Here is a 14,601-nt window from a genome sequence, read left to right as displayed (position 1 = left end):
TCAAAATCTACTAAAATGTCTTGGCTAACTGCATATAGATCCTGGGCTCAGGGAAGGTAGGACCTTGGCTATGTAGTTTTGACACTTCCTTATCCTTCAAACATGGCCCCGGGTGAAATTCCTGGTATGGGGGCTGTGCAGTCTAGTTGTTGTCACGCCTTCAGTATTTAAGCCCCTCCCCCTTAGCGTTCCGCGCTTCGCGTCTGTTTTGTTTTCAAAGGACGCTTACCGCGGATCCTGTCAAGATTCTCCTCAGAACCCCGTTCTTTCTTCATGGTTCATAGTTCCTGGTTCCGTGCTTCTGTTATTAATAGCATTCCTTACCTTGCCCCTTGCTCTACTTGCCCTTGGTGTTCGTTACACGTTTTGGGGCAAATCTTTCTAATTGAAGTAAGTTAGCGGCAACGCTTAGCTGTGCTCGCGCTTTCCGCCAGTATTGTTTCTGGTATATTTATTGTGGTGGATAGTGCGCATAGCGCCTTGTTCAGTTCCAGTCAGGTGTCGAGTGTCGGGGCTCCGGCACTCAAAACGTGTGTGAGGAGTCTGTCACTAGTGACACGCAGACTCTTGCCTTAAGTTTCCTGTTGCTATGTCTTCTCTGTGAAATACCTTTAACTTGTGACACTTCATTGAACTCTCAATAGTTAAATAATTCTCTCCGTTCATTTAGTCATTGTTTATATTTGGACAACGTCATTAGGAAATTATGTGGCATTCCATATTGAACCCCTGTTACAGTTCTCCTCAGGTTTATTGTCATTCGTGCCCATCACCTCAGGGTCCTGTTTCAATCCAGTCCAAGGGTTTAGGAGTCACTCCAGTGTGATAGGTGGTTATTATACAGTGGCTATTTGGTTCCTTCCTGTGCCTTATTGCCTTCCCTCCAATCACCCTTCTACAATTGCCACCCCTTCTATCTTCAGGACAAGCGCCCCTGCGCAGAAGCAGGAAGGATAGCCCACAATATACCAATCAAAGGTAAGAGTAGAGAGATTGAAGGGGAAGATAGATAGGGAGATTAGTTAGTGCAAGTTACCTTGGGAAAGTTACATTTATCTATGTTCTTGTGTTTCCTCATAGATTCCTAGTCTATTGGAGATTTCGGGAAATAAAAACTAAGGGTTAGAACAACGCACTCAGAGAAGAAAGTTACATTTATAAAGAGTGGTGTCCCCGCAGAGTCAGGTAAGCGTTACAGAACGCGAAGCCGCCATACTGAAAAGTACTCTGCCTGGACATCATGGGATCTTCTGAGATAGATCAGCTCACCCAATTATTGGGTGAATTAAGAACCGAAGTCCCTGCAGCCAGGTCAGAAACTAGTGCTCTTAGAAGAGAACTAGGAATAGAGAAAGAACTGAAGAACTGGCTCGTCAACTGCTGCAGAAGCAAGCAGGGCAGGTGCATTTACCCCATGGAAGTGGTCAGGCTTCTTCCTCTGCGTCGCCCCCAGTTCCTGTTCAAGTGGTCATTCCAGGGAATATACCTTTGGCTCCTCCGGAGCGCTTTACAGGGGACCCAAAAAGGTTCGCAGTGTTTCTAAATCAGTGCAGATTACACTTTCTGTGTAGGCCAGGAGTTTTTCCAAATGACCAATCTAAGGTAGCCTTTGTGTTGTCCTATCTGGGAGGTGTTGCTGCGGATTGGTCCATTCCCTTGGTAAATAGGGATGATCCAGTATTACATAACTTCACAGAATTTCAACGAGAATTAGAGAAACTATTTGCTCGTCACACGCAGGGACAAGCTCTGGACAATGAGTTGCTGTCCTTAAAGCAAGGTAACCAGGAGCTCCTTGCATACGTTGCTACTTTTAATAGACTGGTGGCAGAAACCAATTGGCCTACAGAAAAGAGAACAACACTGTTCTATCGTGGTCTACGCAGTGAACTGAAAGATGTTTTGGCTCAAGTAGTAAACCCACCAGAAGGTATTACAGATTTCATAGATTTAACAATCCAATTGGATCATCGTCTTCAGGACAGGAGAACAGATCGTGCTCGTCAAGACAATCGGCCCCTTCTGATCCGTCCCAGAGAACCAGTGGTTAAGCCCGGAGTGGATGCTTATTCAGAACCAATGCAGTTGGGTGGAATCCGAGGCCCAATATCTCAAGCTGAGCGAGAAAAGAGACGACAACTGCAGTTGTGTCTTTATTGTGGCAAGGCTGGTCATTTTTTGAAAGAGTGCCCAGTGAAACCTGCTCGGAAACCCCTAGGAGGAGTTAATCAGGACAAAAAAGAACAGATGGCGGAAAACTCCAGTGCCCGACAAGTCTAGAGGTCCGCTTGTCGAGCATGGAAAAGGTTGCAGCGACCTCACACTTTGTGTTTCCTATTGTCCTTTTTAATCCTGAAACTCCCACCGAAAGACATGGCTTAATGGCATACATTGACTGTGGGGCAGTTGGCAATTATATGGATCAGCATCTGGCAAGCAAATTGGGATTCTCTTTGAGGAACAAGTTGGAAGCCGAGAATGTTTCCGGGGTCGATGGCACACCATTGGTGTCAGGACCTGTTACACAGTGCACCAACCCACTCACTATTGCTGTGCCAGGAAGGACACAAGGAGAGGATCTCTTTTGACCTAATTCGAGCTCCACAATTCCGAATCCTCTTGGGGATACCTTGGCTGGAGAAGCATAACCCGATCATCGATTGGTGCGCCCGGACCCCGACCTTCCCCACCAAGTGTCTGAGCGTGTGTTTCTCAACTGAAGGTTCCAAAATTACAAGACAGCCTGATGCATCTACTCAATCTACCTTGGGTCTAATGGGTTCATTGCCAGGAGAATATCAAAGATTCCAGGAAATATTTCAAGAAGAAAAACAGGCTGAAGTATTACCTCCACATAGACCTTATGACTGCCATATTGACCTCATTCCAGGAGCTCAGCTTCCGTGCAGTAGAATTTATGCTCTCACAGAAAAAGAGAATGCGCACTTGAAGTCTTATTTGGACCAGTATTTAGCTAATGGTTTTATCAGGCCATCCAAGTCACCAGCGGCATCCCCTCTTTTTTTGTGCCCAAGAAAGAAGGTGATTTAAGAACATGTATAGATTACAGAGCCCTAAACCAAATTACTGTGAAGAATCGATATCCTCTCCCCCTTATTTCAACTTTACTGGAACAGGTGAAACAGGCACGAGTATTCACCAAGCTTGATTTGAGAGGCGCCTATCATCTTATCCGTATTAAGGAGGGGGAGGAGTGGAAAACTGCCTTTCAAACGCGGTTTGGGCTCTTTGAATATCAGGTTATGCCTTTTGGGCTTTGTAATGCTCCAGCAGCCTTTCAGTCATTTATGAATGACATTGTTAGAGAATATTTAGACATCTGTGTGGTGGTTTATGTGGATGACATTCTCATCTTCTCCGCAAACCATTCGGATCATGTGAAGGATGTAACATCAGTGCTGCAAATTCTGAAGGATAACTCTTTGTACGTTAAATTAGAGAAATGTCTGTTCCATGTCCCGGAAGTGGAGTTTTTGGGTTTTATCCTGTCTGCACGAGGCATTCAGATGGACAACCGAAAGGTTGATGCCATTACGTCGTGGCCCGCCCCTACTTCATTCAAAGGAATTCAGAGCTTTCTTGGATTTGCCAATTTTTATAGGCGATTTGTTTCTGATTTTTCTCGCCTGGTTCATCCCATTACCTTGTTACTCAGGAAAAATAGAAAATTTGATTGGACTAAGGAAGCTGATGAAGCCTTTAAAAAATTGAAAGAGAGATTCACCACCGCACCTGTTCTCCAACATCCAAGACCTGACCTTCCATTTGTGGTTGAAACGGATGCTTCAAATGTTGCCATGGGAGCAGTTTTGTCTCAGCGCAATCCTAACAACCAAGAACTGCACCCAGTGGCCTTTTGGTCTAAGAAATTCTCTGCTGCTGAACTGAATTATACCATCACAGATAAAGAGCTTTTGGCTATAAAGTGTGCACTCAAAGAATGGAGGCACCATCTGCTCGGAGCAAGACACACTGTGACCATTTTTACTGACCATCGCAACTTGCAATATTTGCGCTCTGCAAAGGCACAATCCTCGAGGCAGTTGCGATGGGCCCTCTTTTTTGCCGAATATGATTTCATCATTATCTTCAGACCAGGAGTGCGAAATGGTAAGGCGGATGCCTTATCCCGTATCGGAAAAGGTGATGGAGCTTATGTACCTGTGAACCCAGTGGAAATCGTTTCTGGGGAGAAGGTACTTGGAGTAATGGGCACTGCTGACTCGACATTTGAAGAACTACGAAATGAGATTAAAACCAGCAAGACTAGAGATTAGTTGGCGAGGTGGGAATCGAAGGGGGAACGTTTCACGATTTTGGATGACTTACCTTTCTATCAGGAACGTCTGTACTTACCCACACCAAAACTGCAAGAACAAGTAATGGCTAATTATCATGGAACCCTGTTGGATGGTCATCCCGGAATCACGAAAACCTTGGAAAAAGTGAAGAGATCGTATTGGTGGCCAACTTGGAGAAAAGATGTCATTCAGTATTTGAGAACATGTGGCAACTGTGCTCAAAATAAGACTCAAAAAAGGAAACCAGCTGGTCTTCTCCAACCTCTGAGTGTGCCCCCTGTTCCCTGGCACACAATTTCGATGGACTTCATCACAGATTTACCAAATTGTGGAGGTTGTGATACCATTTTAGTGGTAGTGGACTTATTCTCAAAGATGGCGCATTTTATCGCATTGAAAGGTCTTCCCACAGCGGCTGTTCTGGCAAGAACCTTTCTGGAGAATATTGTGAAATTGCATGGTTTCCCCACAATAGTGGTTTCAGATCGGGGAAGTCAATTTGTTTCTAAATTTTGGAAGAAGTGTTGTGAATTGGCAAAGATTGATGTACGCCTGTCCACGAGCCATCATCCCCAAACTGATGGCCAAACTGAGCGAACCAACCAAACTCTGGAACAGTATATCAGATGCATGCTACATCAACTCGAAGACACCTGGTTAAATGTTTTATGGGTTGCGGAATATGCATATAATAACTCAGTGCATGCCTCCACTGGATTGAGTCCTTTTTATACCCTACACGGCCGGCATCCTCGTACATCAGCCTACGACCCACCAGAACCTTTGGAAATGCCAGTGGTTAAATGTCTGCATGAAAAAATCACAACATCCATTGCTCAAGCAAAGGAACACTTATCTTTGGCTAAAGAGTCCCAGAAGAAATTTGCGGACAGCAAAAGATGCGATGCTCCAGAGTATAAAGTGGGGGATTTGGTGTGGTTATCCACTCGGAATTTGGCCTAAAAAGGATCACGAAAATTCCTTCCGCGATTCCTGGGACCTTTTGCCATTGAGAAGATAATCAATCCTGTAGCCATGAAGCTCATCCTTCCAAAAACCATGAAGATCCACTCTGTGTTTCACGTGTCCCTTTTGAAACCAGTCTACCCAAACACCCGAATCCAAGAGGCGCCAGCTCCCGTGGAAGTGGAGAATGATCAGTTGGAGTATGAAGTCAAGGCCATCCTGGACTCAAAGATTGTGCGTAATAAACTGTACTACTTAGTGGATTGGAAAGGCTATGGTCCTCAGGACAGAACATGGGAACCTGTTGAAAACCTTCACGCCCTTAGGTTGCTAAAGGCTTTTCACGTAAATAACCCGTGCTAACCTGGGAGGGGGAGTTCCAGTCTTGGAGGGGCTTTGGGGGGGGAGTACTGTCATGACCACCGGGTTTCCCCTCACAAAATCTACTAAAATGTCTTGGCTAACTGCATATAGATCCTGGGCTCAGGGAAGGTAGGACCTTGGCTATGTAGTTTTGACACTTCCTTATCCTTCAAACATGGCCCCCGGTGAAATTCCTGGTATGGGGGCTTTGCAGTCTAGTTGTTGTCACGCCTTCAGTATTTAAGCCCCTCCCCCTTAGCGTTCCGCGCTTCGCGTCTGTTTTGTTTTCAAAGGACGCTTACCGCGGATCCTGTCAAGATTCTCCTCAGAACCCCGTTCTTTCTTCATGGTTCATAGTTCCTGGTTCCGTGCTTCCGTTATTAATAGCATTCCTTACCTTGCTCTACTTGCCCTTGGTGTTCGTTACACGTTTTGGGGCGAATCCTTCTAATAGAAGTAAGTTAGCGGCAACGCTTAGCTGTGCTCGCGCTTTCCGCCAGTATTGTTTCTGGTATATTTATTGTGGTGGATAGTGCGCATAGCGCCTTGTTCAGTTCCAGTCAGGTGTCGAGTGTCGGGGCTCCGGCACTCAAAACGTGTGTGAGGAGTCTGTCACTAGTGACACGCAGACTCTTGCCTCAGGTTTCCTGTTGCTATGTCTTCTCTGTGAAATACCTTTAACTTGTGACACTTCATTGAACTCTCAATAGTTAAATAATTCTCTCCGTTCATTTAGTCATTGTTTATATTTGGACAACGTCATTAGGAAATTCTGTGGCATTCCATATTGAACCCCTGTTACAGTTCTCCTCAGGTTTATTGTCATTCGTGCACATCACCTCAGGGTCCTGTTTCAATCCAGTCCAAGGGTTTAGGAGTCACTCCAGTGTGATAGGTGATTATTATACAGTGGCTATTTGGTTCCTTCCTGTGCCTTATTGCCTTCCCTCCAATCACCCTTCTACAATTGCCACCCCTTCTATCTTCAGGACAAGCGCCCCTGCGCAGAAGCAGGATGGATAGCCCACAATATACCAATCAAAGGTAAGAGTAGAGAGATTGAAGGGGAAGATAGATAGGGAGATTAGTTAGTGCAAGTTACCTTGGGAAAGTTACATTTATCTATGTTCTTATGTTTCCTCATAGATTCCTAGTCTATTGGAGATTTCGGGAAATAAAAACTAAGGGTTAGAACAACGCACTCAGAGAAGAAAGTTACATTTATAAAGAGTGGTGTCCCCGCAGAGTCAGGTAAGCGTTACACTTAGGTGGTTTAACCGGACAATTTCGAAGAAAGTGACCGGAAGTCCCGCAATACAGGCAAAGTTGCTTTTGCCGCCTTCTCTCTCGTTCCTTCTGCGTTAATGGTCCTTTAACACCGCCGATTTGCATAGGTTCGGATACGTCCGTACTCTTGGAGTTAGCGTGGGTTTTGATCGGTACTCGGGTTTCGTACTTGAACCAATCTGCTTTTCTGTTTTGAAGTCTGTGATCAAGTTGAACCACCAAGTCTATGTAGTCTGCGCAGACCTGGGGTGGATCTACTATCTGAGCTAGAACATCCTTAAGCTCTCCGCTCATGCCTCGATGAAACAATGTGATACTTTTGTTTTCTGGCCATCCAGTTTCCACAACCAGTCTATTAAAGGTGGCAACGTAGGACAGATCCCGATTACCTTGTCGTAAGGATAGCAGTTCGTTATCAAGGGCCTGTCCTTGAGAGTGTCGAGCAAACAATCTTTCCATGCTGGCCTGGAAACCCTGAAAATTCTGGAGAATGGGATCATCCTGATTTACCAATGTAATAGACCAATCGGCAGCACTGCCACCGAGGTAAGATAGTATAAAGGCTACCTTGGTCTGATCGTTAGGGAAGGCCCCGGGTCTGCATAGAAAGTGTAAAAGACATTGGTTCATAAAGACGGCATATTTCTTGGGATCCCCCGCTAAACGTTCTGGCGGGGCCAAAGGCATCTGTTCAGGTAGATTGATTTGTACCGGCTTATTCAAACCCATTGATGTGGAAGTACCTCTGGAATTTGGTAAAGGAGTGTGCCCTGCCTGGGCCTGCAATAACCTTTTGGCCAGGTCATCTGTTCTTTCCTTGGATAGGATCAGTTCTCTTTTGAGAGCGTTAGTCTCCTGGCGGGCTGAGTGCACTTCTGCCCGTAAATCCCCCAAAAGCTGGGCCAGCTGATCTGTCTCGGAAGTCTCCATAGCGCCCGGGTGGGAAATTGTGAGTAGGCTTCGCGTTCTGTCACGCTCACCTGATTCCCACGGAGGCGCAGGACTGGCTTCGAGTGCTGATGCTTCTTCAATGGTGAAGCGCAGGACTCTGAAGATGGACTCGCAGGAATATTCCCCTGTGTGTGAAAAGGGAGTATTACCTACTGACGGAATAATGCTCAAGCCTCCCACTCCCTTCCAACCCTCCACGATACCCTTCCTCGATTCCCCGTGAAGTCTCACCTTAGGGTCAGGAAGGATGAGCTCTCCATCCTGCTTCTGATGCAGGGGCGCGTTGAAACCCAGTTACTTCACTGGATTGAGGTTTGATGGGAGTTCAAATAAGCTTGACTATTCAGGTAAGGCGCTGTAAGAGTTCTGTAGCAAGTTCAAACGTTCAAGCTTAATAATAATGTTAATTGTCTTATTGCAGCAAGCGCTAACGCTTATGTCTTTTTCCCCTTAGGGGCCAGGGTTCGGAATGCCGGAGATATGGCGCCGACCCGAAGTGAAACGTGCAGTTCCAGTAAATGACAGGTAAGTTCTGGATGAGCGTTCGGGTAATGTCTTTGCATTCGCTCATTCAATGTCTTTGTCTTTTTTCCCCCATAGGGGCCGGGTCCGGAATGCCAGGAAGCGGCAGGACCCGAAATGAAATGGGAATTACCCAACAGTTAAGTCTTAGAAGGAAACTGAGCTTTTCCTATTCCCTTCCTTCTCTCACCTTGTGTTCTTGTCTTTTTCCCTCTAGGGTCTGGGAAGTGGCTGCGGATCTGGATGATCGCTGCTAAAGATGGAGGTGCCCAGGAAAGGTGAGTGAAATGCAGCGCTGCAGCGATCGAAGCAAATGCTTTTAAAATGATGTCTTCCCTTTCAGGATTGTCGGTGTGATGTCTCCGTGATGCTGCTTTAGCAGGTAAGGTCTTCTTTCTCTCCAATTCTCTCTTAGCAGGTGACCCAGGATGCTGACAGGCGTGGCTGAAGTCCGGAAGCAGGAGCTGACACGGTGAGCGTCCAGCTGCGAGGAGCAGAACAACGCGAAGCGTGAGTTGCTGATCGGGTGTGGTTTAAATAGCTTTGGAAAAGTAGTCCCACAGGTAAAGTAGTTCCATTCAGGCCTCAAGAGGGCCTGGATGTAGCAGCATGGTCTGCATCAGGTAAGTGCACATTAAAACACTTGAACACATGTCTAGCTTTATGAGCCTGGCGCCTAAGGCGCCAGGACAGGGATCCAACATGAGCCTGGCGCCTAAGGCGCCACGACTGTGTCCAAAGGGCCCCAGCTTGGGCCCGCTGGCACTTCCCTGGGGGAAATGATGCCTGCCTCTGGGGTTGCTGGGTCGGACCTGGCTCCTTGGAGGTAGGCATCATGACAGTGACACGCAAGAACCCTGAGGAACACCGCAATGAATAGGGGATGGATCTGCGGCAGCGGAAGGTGCAAAGACCCTCATAGATCTATTGCTCATGAAGGATTTGATCCAGGCCGCTGCAGAGGGAGAGAAGTTGGCAGCAGAGTGGAGGTGCCTGCTAAGGATCTGGTGGTTAACCAAATCAAATGCGACGGAAAGGTCGAGGAGTAATAGCATTGCTAATTTGTCCTTGTCCTTCAAGACTTCGATCTGGGTTTTTAGGTCTAATAGAGCCATTTCGGTCCCATGTCTGGGCCGAAATCCGGATTGTCGTAGACCTAACAGATTGTTTGATTCAAGGTAGTTTTGGATCTGCAGGTAAGCTGCACGGTCCAGTATCTTCAGCAGAAATGGTACTGTAGTAATAGGTCGGAAGTTCGTGGGTATGCTTGGGTCAAGGGAAGGTTTTTTTAGTAGCGGGATCACCCAGGCGTCTTTAAGTGCAGGGAGTGCAGGGGAAGGGGGAGAGTGCAGGGTAAGGGGGAGAGTGCAGGGGAAGGGGGAGAGACATCCGAGATGTGAGGAGAGAAGGAGAGAGTGGAGTCGAAGATGACCCCGAGGTTTTTAGCCTCGCAGGTGGGAGCAGCAAGAGGGCCAGAGTGACAGGAAAGATGTAGAGATGGAGTATGGGGGAGGGGGATTCAGATTCCCTGATTAGACTTTATACTAGAAAGCAGCCCGATTATGTATACAACGGGACCACATGAGGGATGACAAACCTACTGACATATTTAGAAGATCGGGTTGCCCACCCGTTAAAGGTTAGGGATTTTCTTTGGTCCCCACTGAATGTAGTTCCGGTGTGATTGCGTTCTCACCCTACGTTTGAAGTCCTCTGGTCTCTCTAGCATGACAGGCACTTTCATCATCGCCCTCACCACTGTCCTGGGTATGGGGTCCCCCATTTAATTTGGGGATTTTGGGTCTGCAACACACTCAGATAAGATATGGGCATTGAGAGGGTTGGCCAATTGTTTAAAAATTGGATATTTCTAGACCTGGATTAGATTAGTGAGGTACTGGGGAAAGACACAATATCAGTCTTTGAATACATTTGGGTGAAATGCATACTTACTGACCCGAAATGGGAAAACTCGCTGGCAAGGGACTTTAGCGCTTTTGAAAAAACATGAACTCAGCTAAGACTAGGAAGGGCATCCTATCCACACTATAGAGTCTATGAACTCGTCGCTGGCAAGGAGACAAACATTTCAGAGATACTGGATAACCGTGGGGGGCGGAGGGGTATCCGAGGAGGAGTGGGCAACAATCTACACTGTCACGTTCCATGACAATCTGTTTACCTCCACAATAGTGCAGAACTACAAGATGTTGATGGGATGGCACAGGGAGTCCTTGAAGTTATCTAGAAGGTTCCCAGGAACCTCTCCACTCTGTCCTAGGAGATGCATGGAGGTGGGCTCACTTTTACACATGGGGTGGCATTGCCCCAAGGTTAAGGTGTTTTGGAAGGAACTGCTGAGCTGGATGAAAGACATTACTGGGATTCAGCTAGAATTGGACCCCTTGCAGATGGCTTCTGGGGATTCCAGCAAAAGATGGGGACGAGCAAAGACTTCCAAGAAGGTGGGCGGCGATGCTTAGGACGGGTCGGCTTTTCATTCTTCCCAGGGATGGAAGAATGAAAAGCTCCTGTCTAAGGAGGTCTGGGAACAGAAAGTGCATGCAATGATGGTTATGGGAGACTGACATCTATAGTGAACAACAACCTGGAGGTATTCACACAGGAATCGTTTTTCGCTTTTATATATGGGGACAGAATGACCAGAACCTCAGATGGATGTAAGCTGGAACACAGACATGCGTTGGGTATACAGTGTTTATATAGAATATTGTATATCGAATCCAACATATATCTAAACTTATATCTTGAAACCTTTATCTCGAATATATTTAGGGTGGGGTAAAGGGTTCCATTTTTGGGGGAAACTGTCAGGATGGGTTTTTAGAGGTCGGAAACGAAGGGTTGGGTGGGGGACCCCCCCAAAAAAAAATGCTTTCAACATTAAGGTTTTCAAGATCTAGGTTTCGATACATGGGCATTCAGTATACAATATCTCGGTATAAAGACATGTAATCCATGGGTTGTTTAGAAGGTGAGAGGGGGCCGACATAGCAAAGATACATTTTCCAAAAACAGTGCCCCAGAGACTTCCAATAGTTGGGTCCTGCAACACACGGACAAACTTTAACTTTAAAATTAATCATTTGGTAGGTGCGAGGGGGACCATAGAGGAGCTAGTACGCACATTGTTAGATGTTCCTGGTTTGGAAGGAACTTATGGATTTCTTCATGTTCCACACATAGTGGGGGTCCCTTAGCTCCTAGGCCGGTTATTGTTTGAGGGGGAGGGTGGGTAAGGGGGGGCTTAAGCTTGTATAACCGTTTCCTATTCTGGTTATAGGTGCTTTATTTGTATTGTTTTGAATAAATGCCAATAAAAACGAAATAAAAAATAAATAAAAACACATTTTGAACCTCAAATATCCAGGAGGCATAGCCCTTACCTAGTTCTTCACTCCCTTCCTTGTAGAGGCTGCAGCTCTGGCCGAAACTCAAACTGATGTCATCCAACGTCTTTGCGGTGTCAGTATCCCCTGTAGTCCAGAGTTGAAAAAAGCACAATAACACTTCAATGGAAACAAACCCTACTAGGTACAACACCAGCAATATATGTAAAGGCAGACCAATGGCCAATAGATGGGTCAGGCAGCTCACAACTTAACTAAGCACCTAAAAAGGGGCAATTCTGTAACCATCAAAAATAACTATTAAAGCCATTCTGCAGGAAAACACGAGAACTAAACTAGGGAGCGGTAAGCTTGGCGCTTAGACAGCATTCAACTGCGCTTCAGACACATCCTCCTCAAGCTTCCCAGCACCCTTCCACAAACTCGCCCATCTTATGGCATTAAATAATTTTGTATGTTCTGTAGGGATTTTGAAGGTGCGAATGCCCACTAGCAACCAGGTACTGTACCATAACATGCATACAGTGATCCAAAAGTGTTTTACAATGTACTCGTTTAAAAGCAGCAGAAAGTTAGGATTAAAATCAATATCATGCAAGTGATTCCATTTTTCATCTTCGGCAAACTATAATGAAAATGCATTAATGTGGTCCAAGGACAAAACACCCCATGCTACACTGGCCAGAGAAGGTTTCAAATTTTGAGCCAAAAGTGCATTATTCCAATATTGATGCTTTTTAGTCACAATTGAAACAAGAGCACAAAATAAAAATGTGGGTTGCATTCATGAATGCGCATTTCAAAGCTTGCACCAAAGTGAAAGTAAATTCATCAGAATGGAAATTAAACTTTTACTGCTTAAAGTAATGGAAATCGGTTAAGCATCTATTAAAAAAGTGATTTACTTTAAGCAGAGTAAAATATATAGTGTGTAGGGAGATAAGACAGTGAAGAGTTTAATTCCCACTGCCGACAAGTCCCAGGACCAACCCAGAAAATATGCACTAGAAGACACCTTGACAATTATGGTAATGGACTACGAATAAGCCAGGTGGCCATATGCATGAGAGACCCTTGCTGATGGTGTAAAAGAGCACACCCAAATGATAGATTTATGTAATTATGAAAAACAGGAAAAATGTTTTGAGCGGAGGAACACAAGAAATGCCAGGGGACTGCACTTGTTGAATTAATGAAAAACTGAAGATTAAAGGCTGGAAGGGTATGAGTGTTTCAACATCTAGCAACTGCTCAGGCAACGCTCCAGACCATTGCTTTTCAGCTCGTCATGCATTAGAGAAGGGGAAATAGTATTTTGGAAATCAGGCTTGGTCCCAATTAAAAAGCTTTTTACAGAAGAAAATAAAACGTTCCAAAGGCAGGTCAGCTACTGGGGATAACTACGTGCACCGCTATGATAGCCCTTACTATAAACAATATGGGCCCCTATTGTTCTAAAACTCTCCAGGGTCTGTGCTAGTTCATAATTCACATGGTAATTACTACTTCAGTCCTAGTTTGAAGTTTATTTAATGAACTAAACCAATGCCTCTTTGTAGACAATATTGCTCGTCTTTGCTGAAGGAGATAGTGCGAACAAATTGTCTGTTTCCAACTCTGGAGCAAGCCACATCAAGCGGACCATGAAAAAAAGCATGAATCCAGTAAATCAGTTGGAGCGTTGAGGATGCACAGCAACATTGGTGTCCCGATCTACGGCCGAGGCAGCAGCAACCTCAACCTAAGTGCCATACATGTGAGGCTGAAGCAGGTAATCTTGAAGTGCCGCACCCGTACATGTACGACAAGCATGCAAGCTTAGTACTGTTGAGATGCCTTACATTCATAAACCTCTGTGGGAAATTAAGTTTCTGTAATTATCATGAGAGATTTGCCACAATGTGACAGACACTATTGAAGATGCATGCATCATTTCTGGTCACCTGCATTACTACAAAAGCACTGTATTGTCACCCACATGACTTCAAAATTGAGTGGTGCTAATGTCAGCTAAAATGCTGATAGTGTGGAAAGTTTAGGAACAATGAACAGCTGATGTTTTCAGGAACTGCTGAACTTTACGAACAATGAACGTAGAACTACAACAGAACTATGGCACAAAGAACCATATGGCAGGGGAAAACATTGCAGACCGCGTAAAAAAAGAATCCAAAAAAGGTATATTTTATACTCTTACAAACCATGGAACCTACCCACACACCAAATTTCACGTTTGTAGCATGTTGGAAGTATGCTGAAGATTTTGACCAAACTCGCACATAACCACACATTTCCCTTTAATATATATCTAAAGATAGATTGTAAGCGATACAGGTCCAAGCCAGGTGAACAATTCACACACAAAAAAAAAAATCAATCCTTTCATCCCAATGTTGAAGCAAGACTGCTTTTTACAATTTGCTTGCATCTTTTTGGAGGGGGGGGGAAATTAGTCCTTAGAAATATCATGCTTCTCATTCCTTAGTTACAATGACAGTCTGCTTACACAGCTCTTCAGCTGAGCTTACTAGTACACTTTAACAAATTAGCTTAATGATTACACTTCATGCACAGTATTTAATTGTAATGAAATCCAAATACCTGGCAAATAAAGAAACACAATTATAATAGTCGCATTAGCAGGGGCAGCAATTGGAAAAGAAACTGTTTAACATTGTAAGTGGCCAAGGCACTCTGTGGGCCATTGTCTATGCAGTTATTCACTCCCAGGATCTTTGTGGCCAGTAGTAGTTAGGCGAGTTTTCCTGAAGTACCACTTGGATGTAAAACTTTAGTAAACTATCCCAGTAGTTTGGAAA

At 45.2% G+C, this 14,601-nt stretch overlaps 1 protein-coding gene across 5 annotated transcripts in view; it reads right to left on the bottom strand.

The window, feature by feature from the left end:
* PCNX1 (pecanex 1) overlaps nt 1-14,601 on the bottom strand; it is a 1,666,514-nt gene that overhangs the window by 1,361,638 nt on the left and 290,275 nt on the right. For all 5 annotated transcript variants that reach the window (XM_069638600.1, XM_069638595.1, XM_069638598.1 and 2 more), the window contains exon 5: nt 11,819-11,908. In XM_069638600.1, the coding sequence (XP_069494701.1) occupies nt 11,819-11,908 (90 nt within the window). The remainder of the gene's footprint in view (nt 1-11,818; nt 11,909-14,601) is intronic.

This window comes from Ambystoma mexicanum, chromosome 14 (assembly GCF_040938575.1).
Source record: "Ambystoma mexicanum isolate Mex_15411 chromosome 14, UKY_AmexF1_1, whole genome shotgun sequence".
Classification (NCBI taxonomy): Eukaryota; Metazoa; Chordata; class Amphibia; order Caudata; family Ambystomatidae; genus Ambystoma; species Ambystoma mexicanum.
Note: the sequence above shows the minus strand (reverse complement) of the source record. Positions and strands in the feature narration are given on the sequence as shown.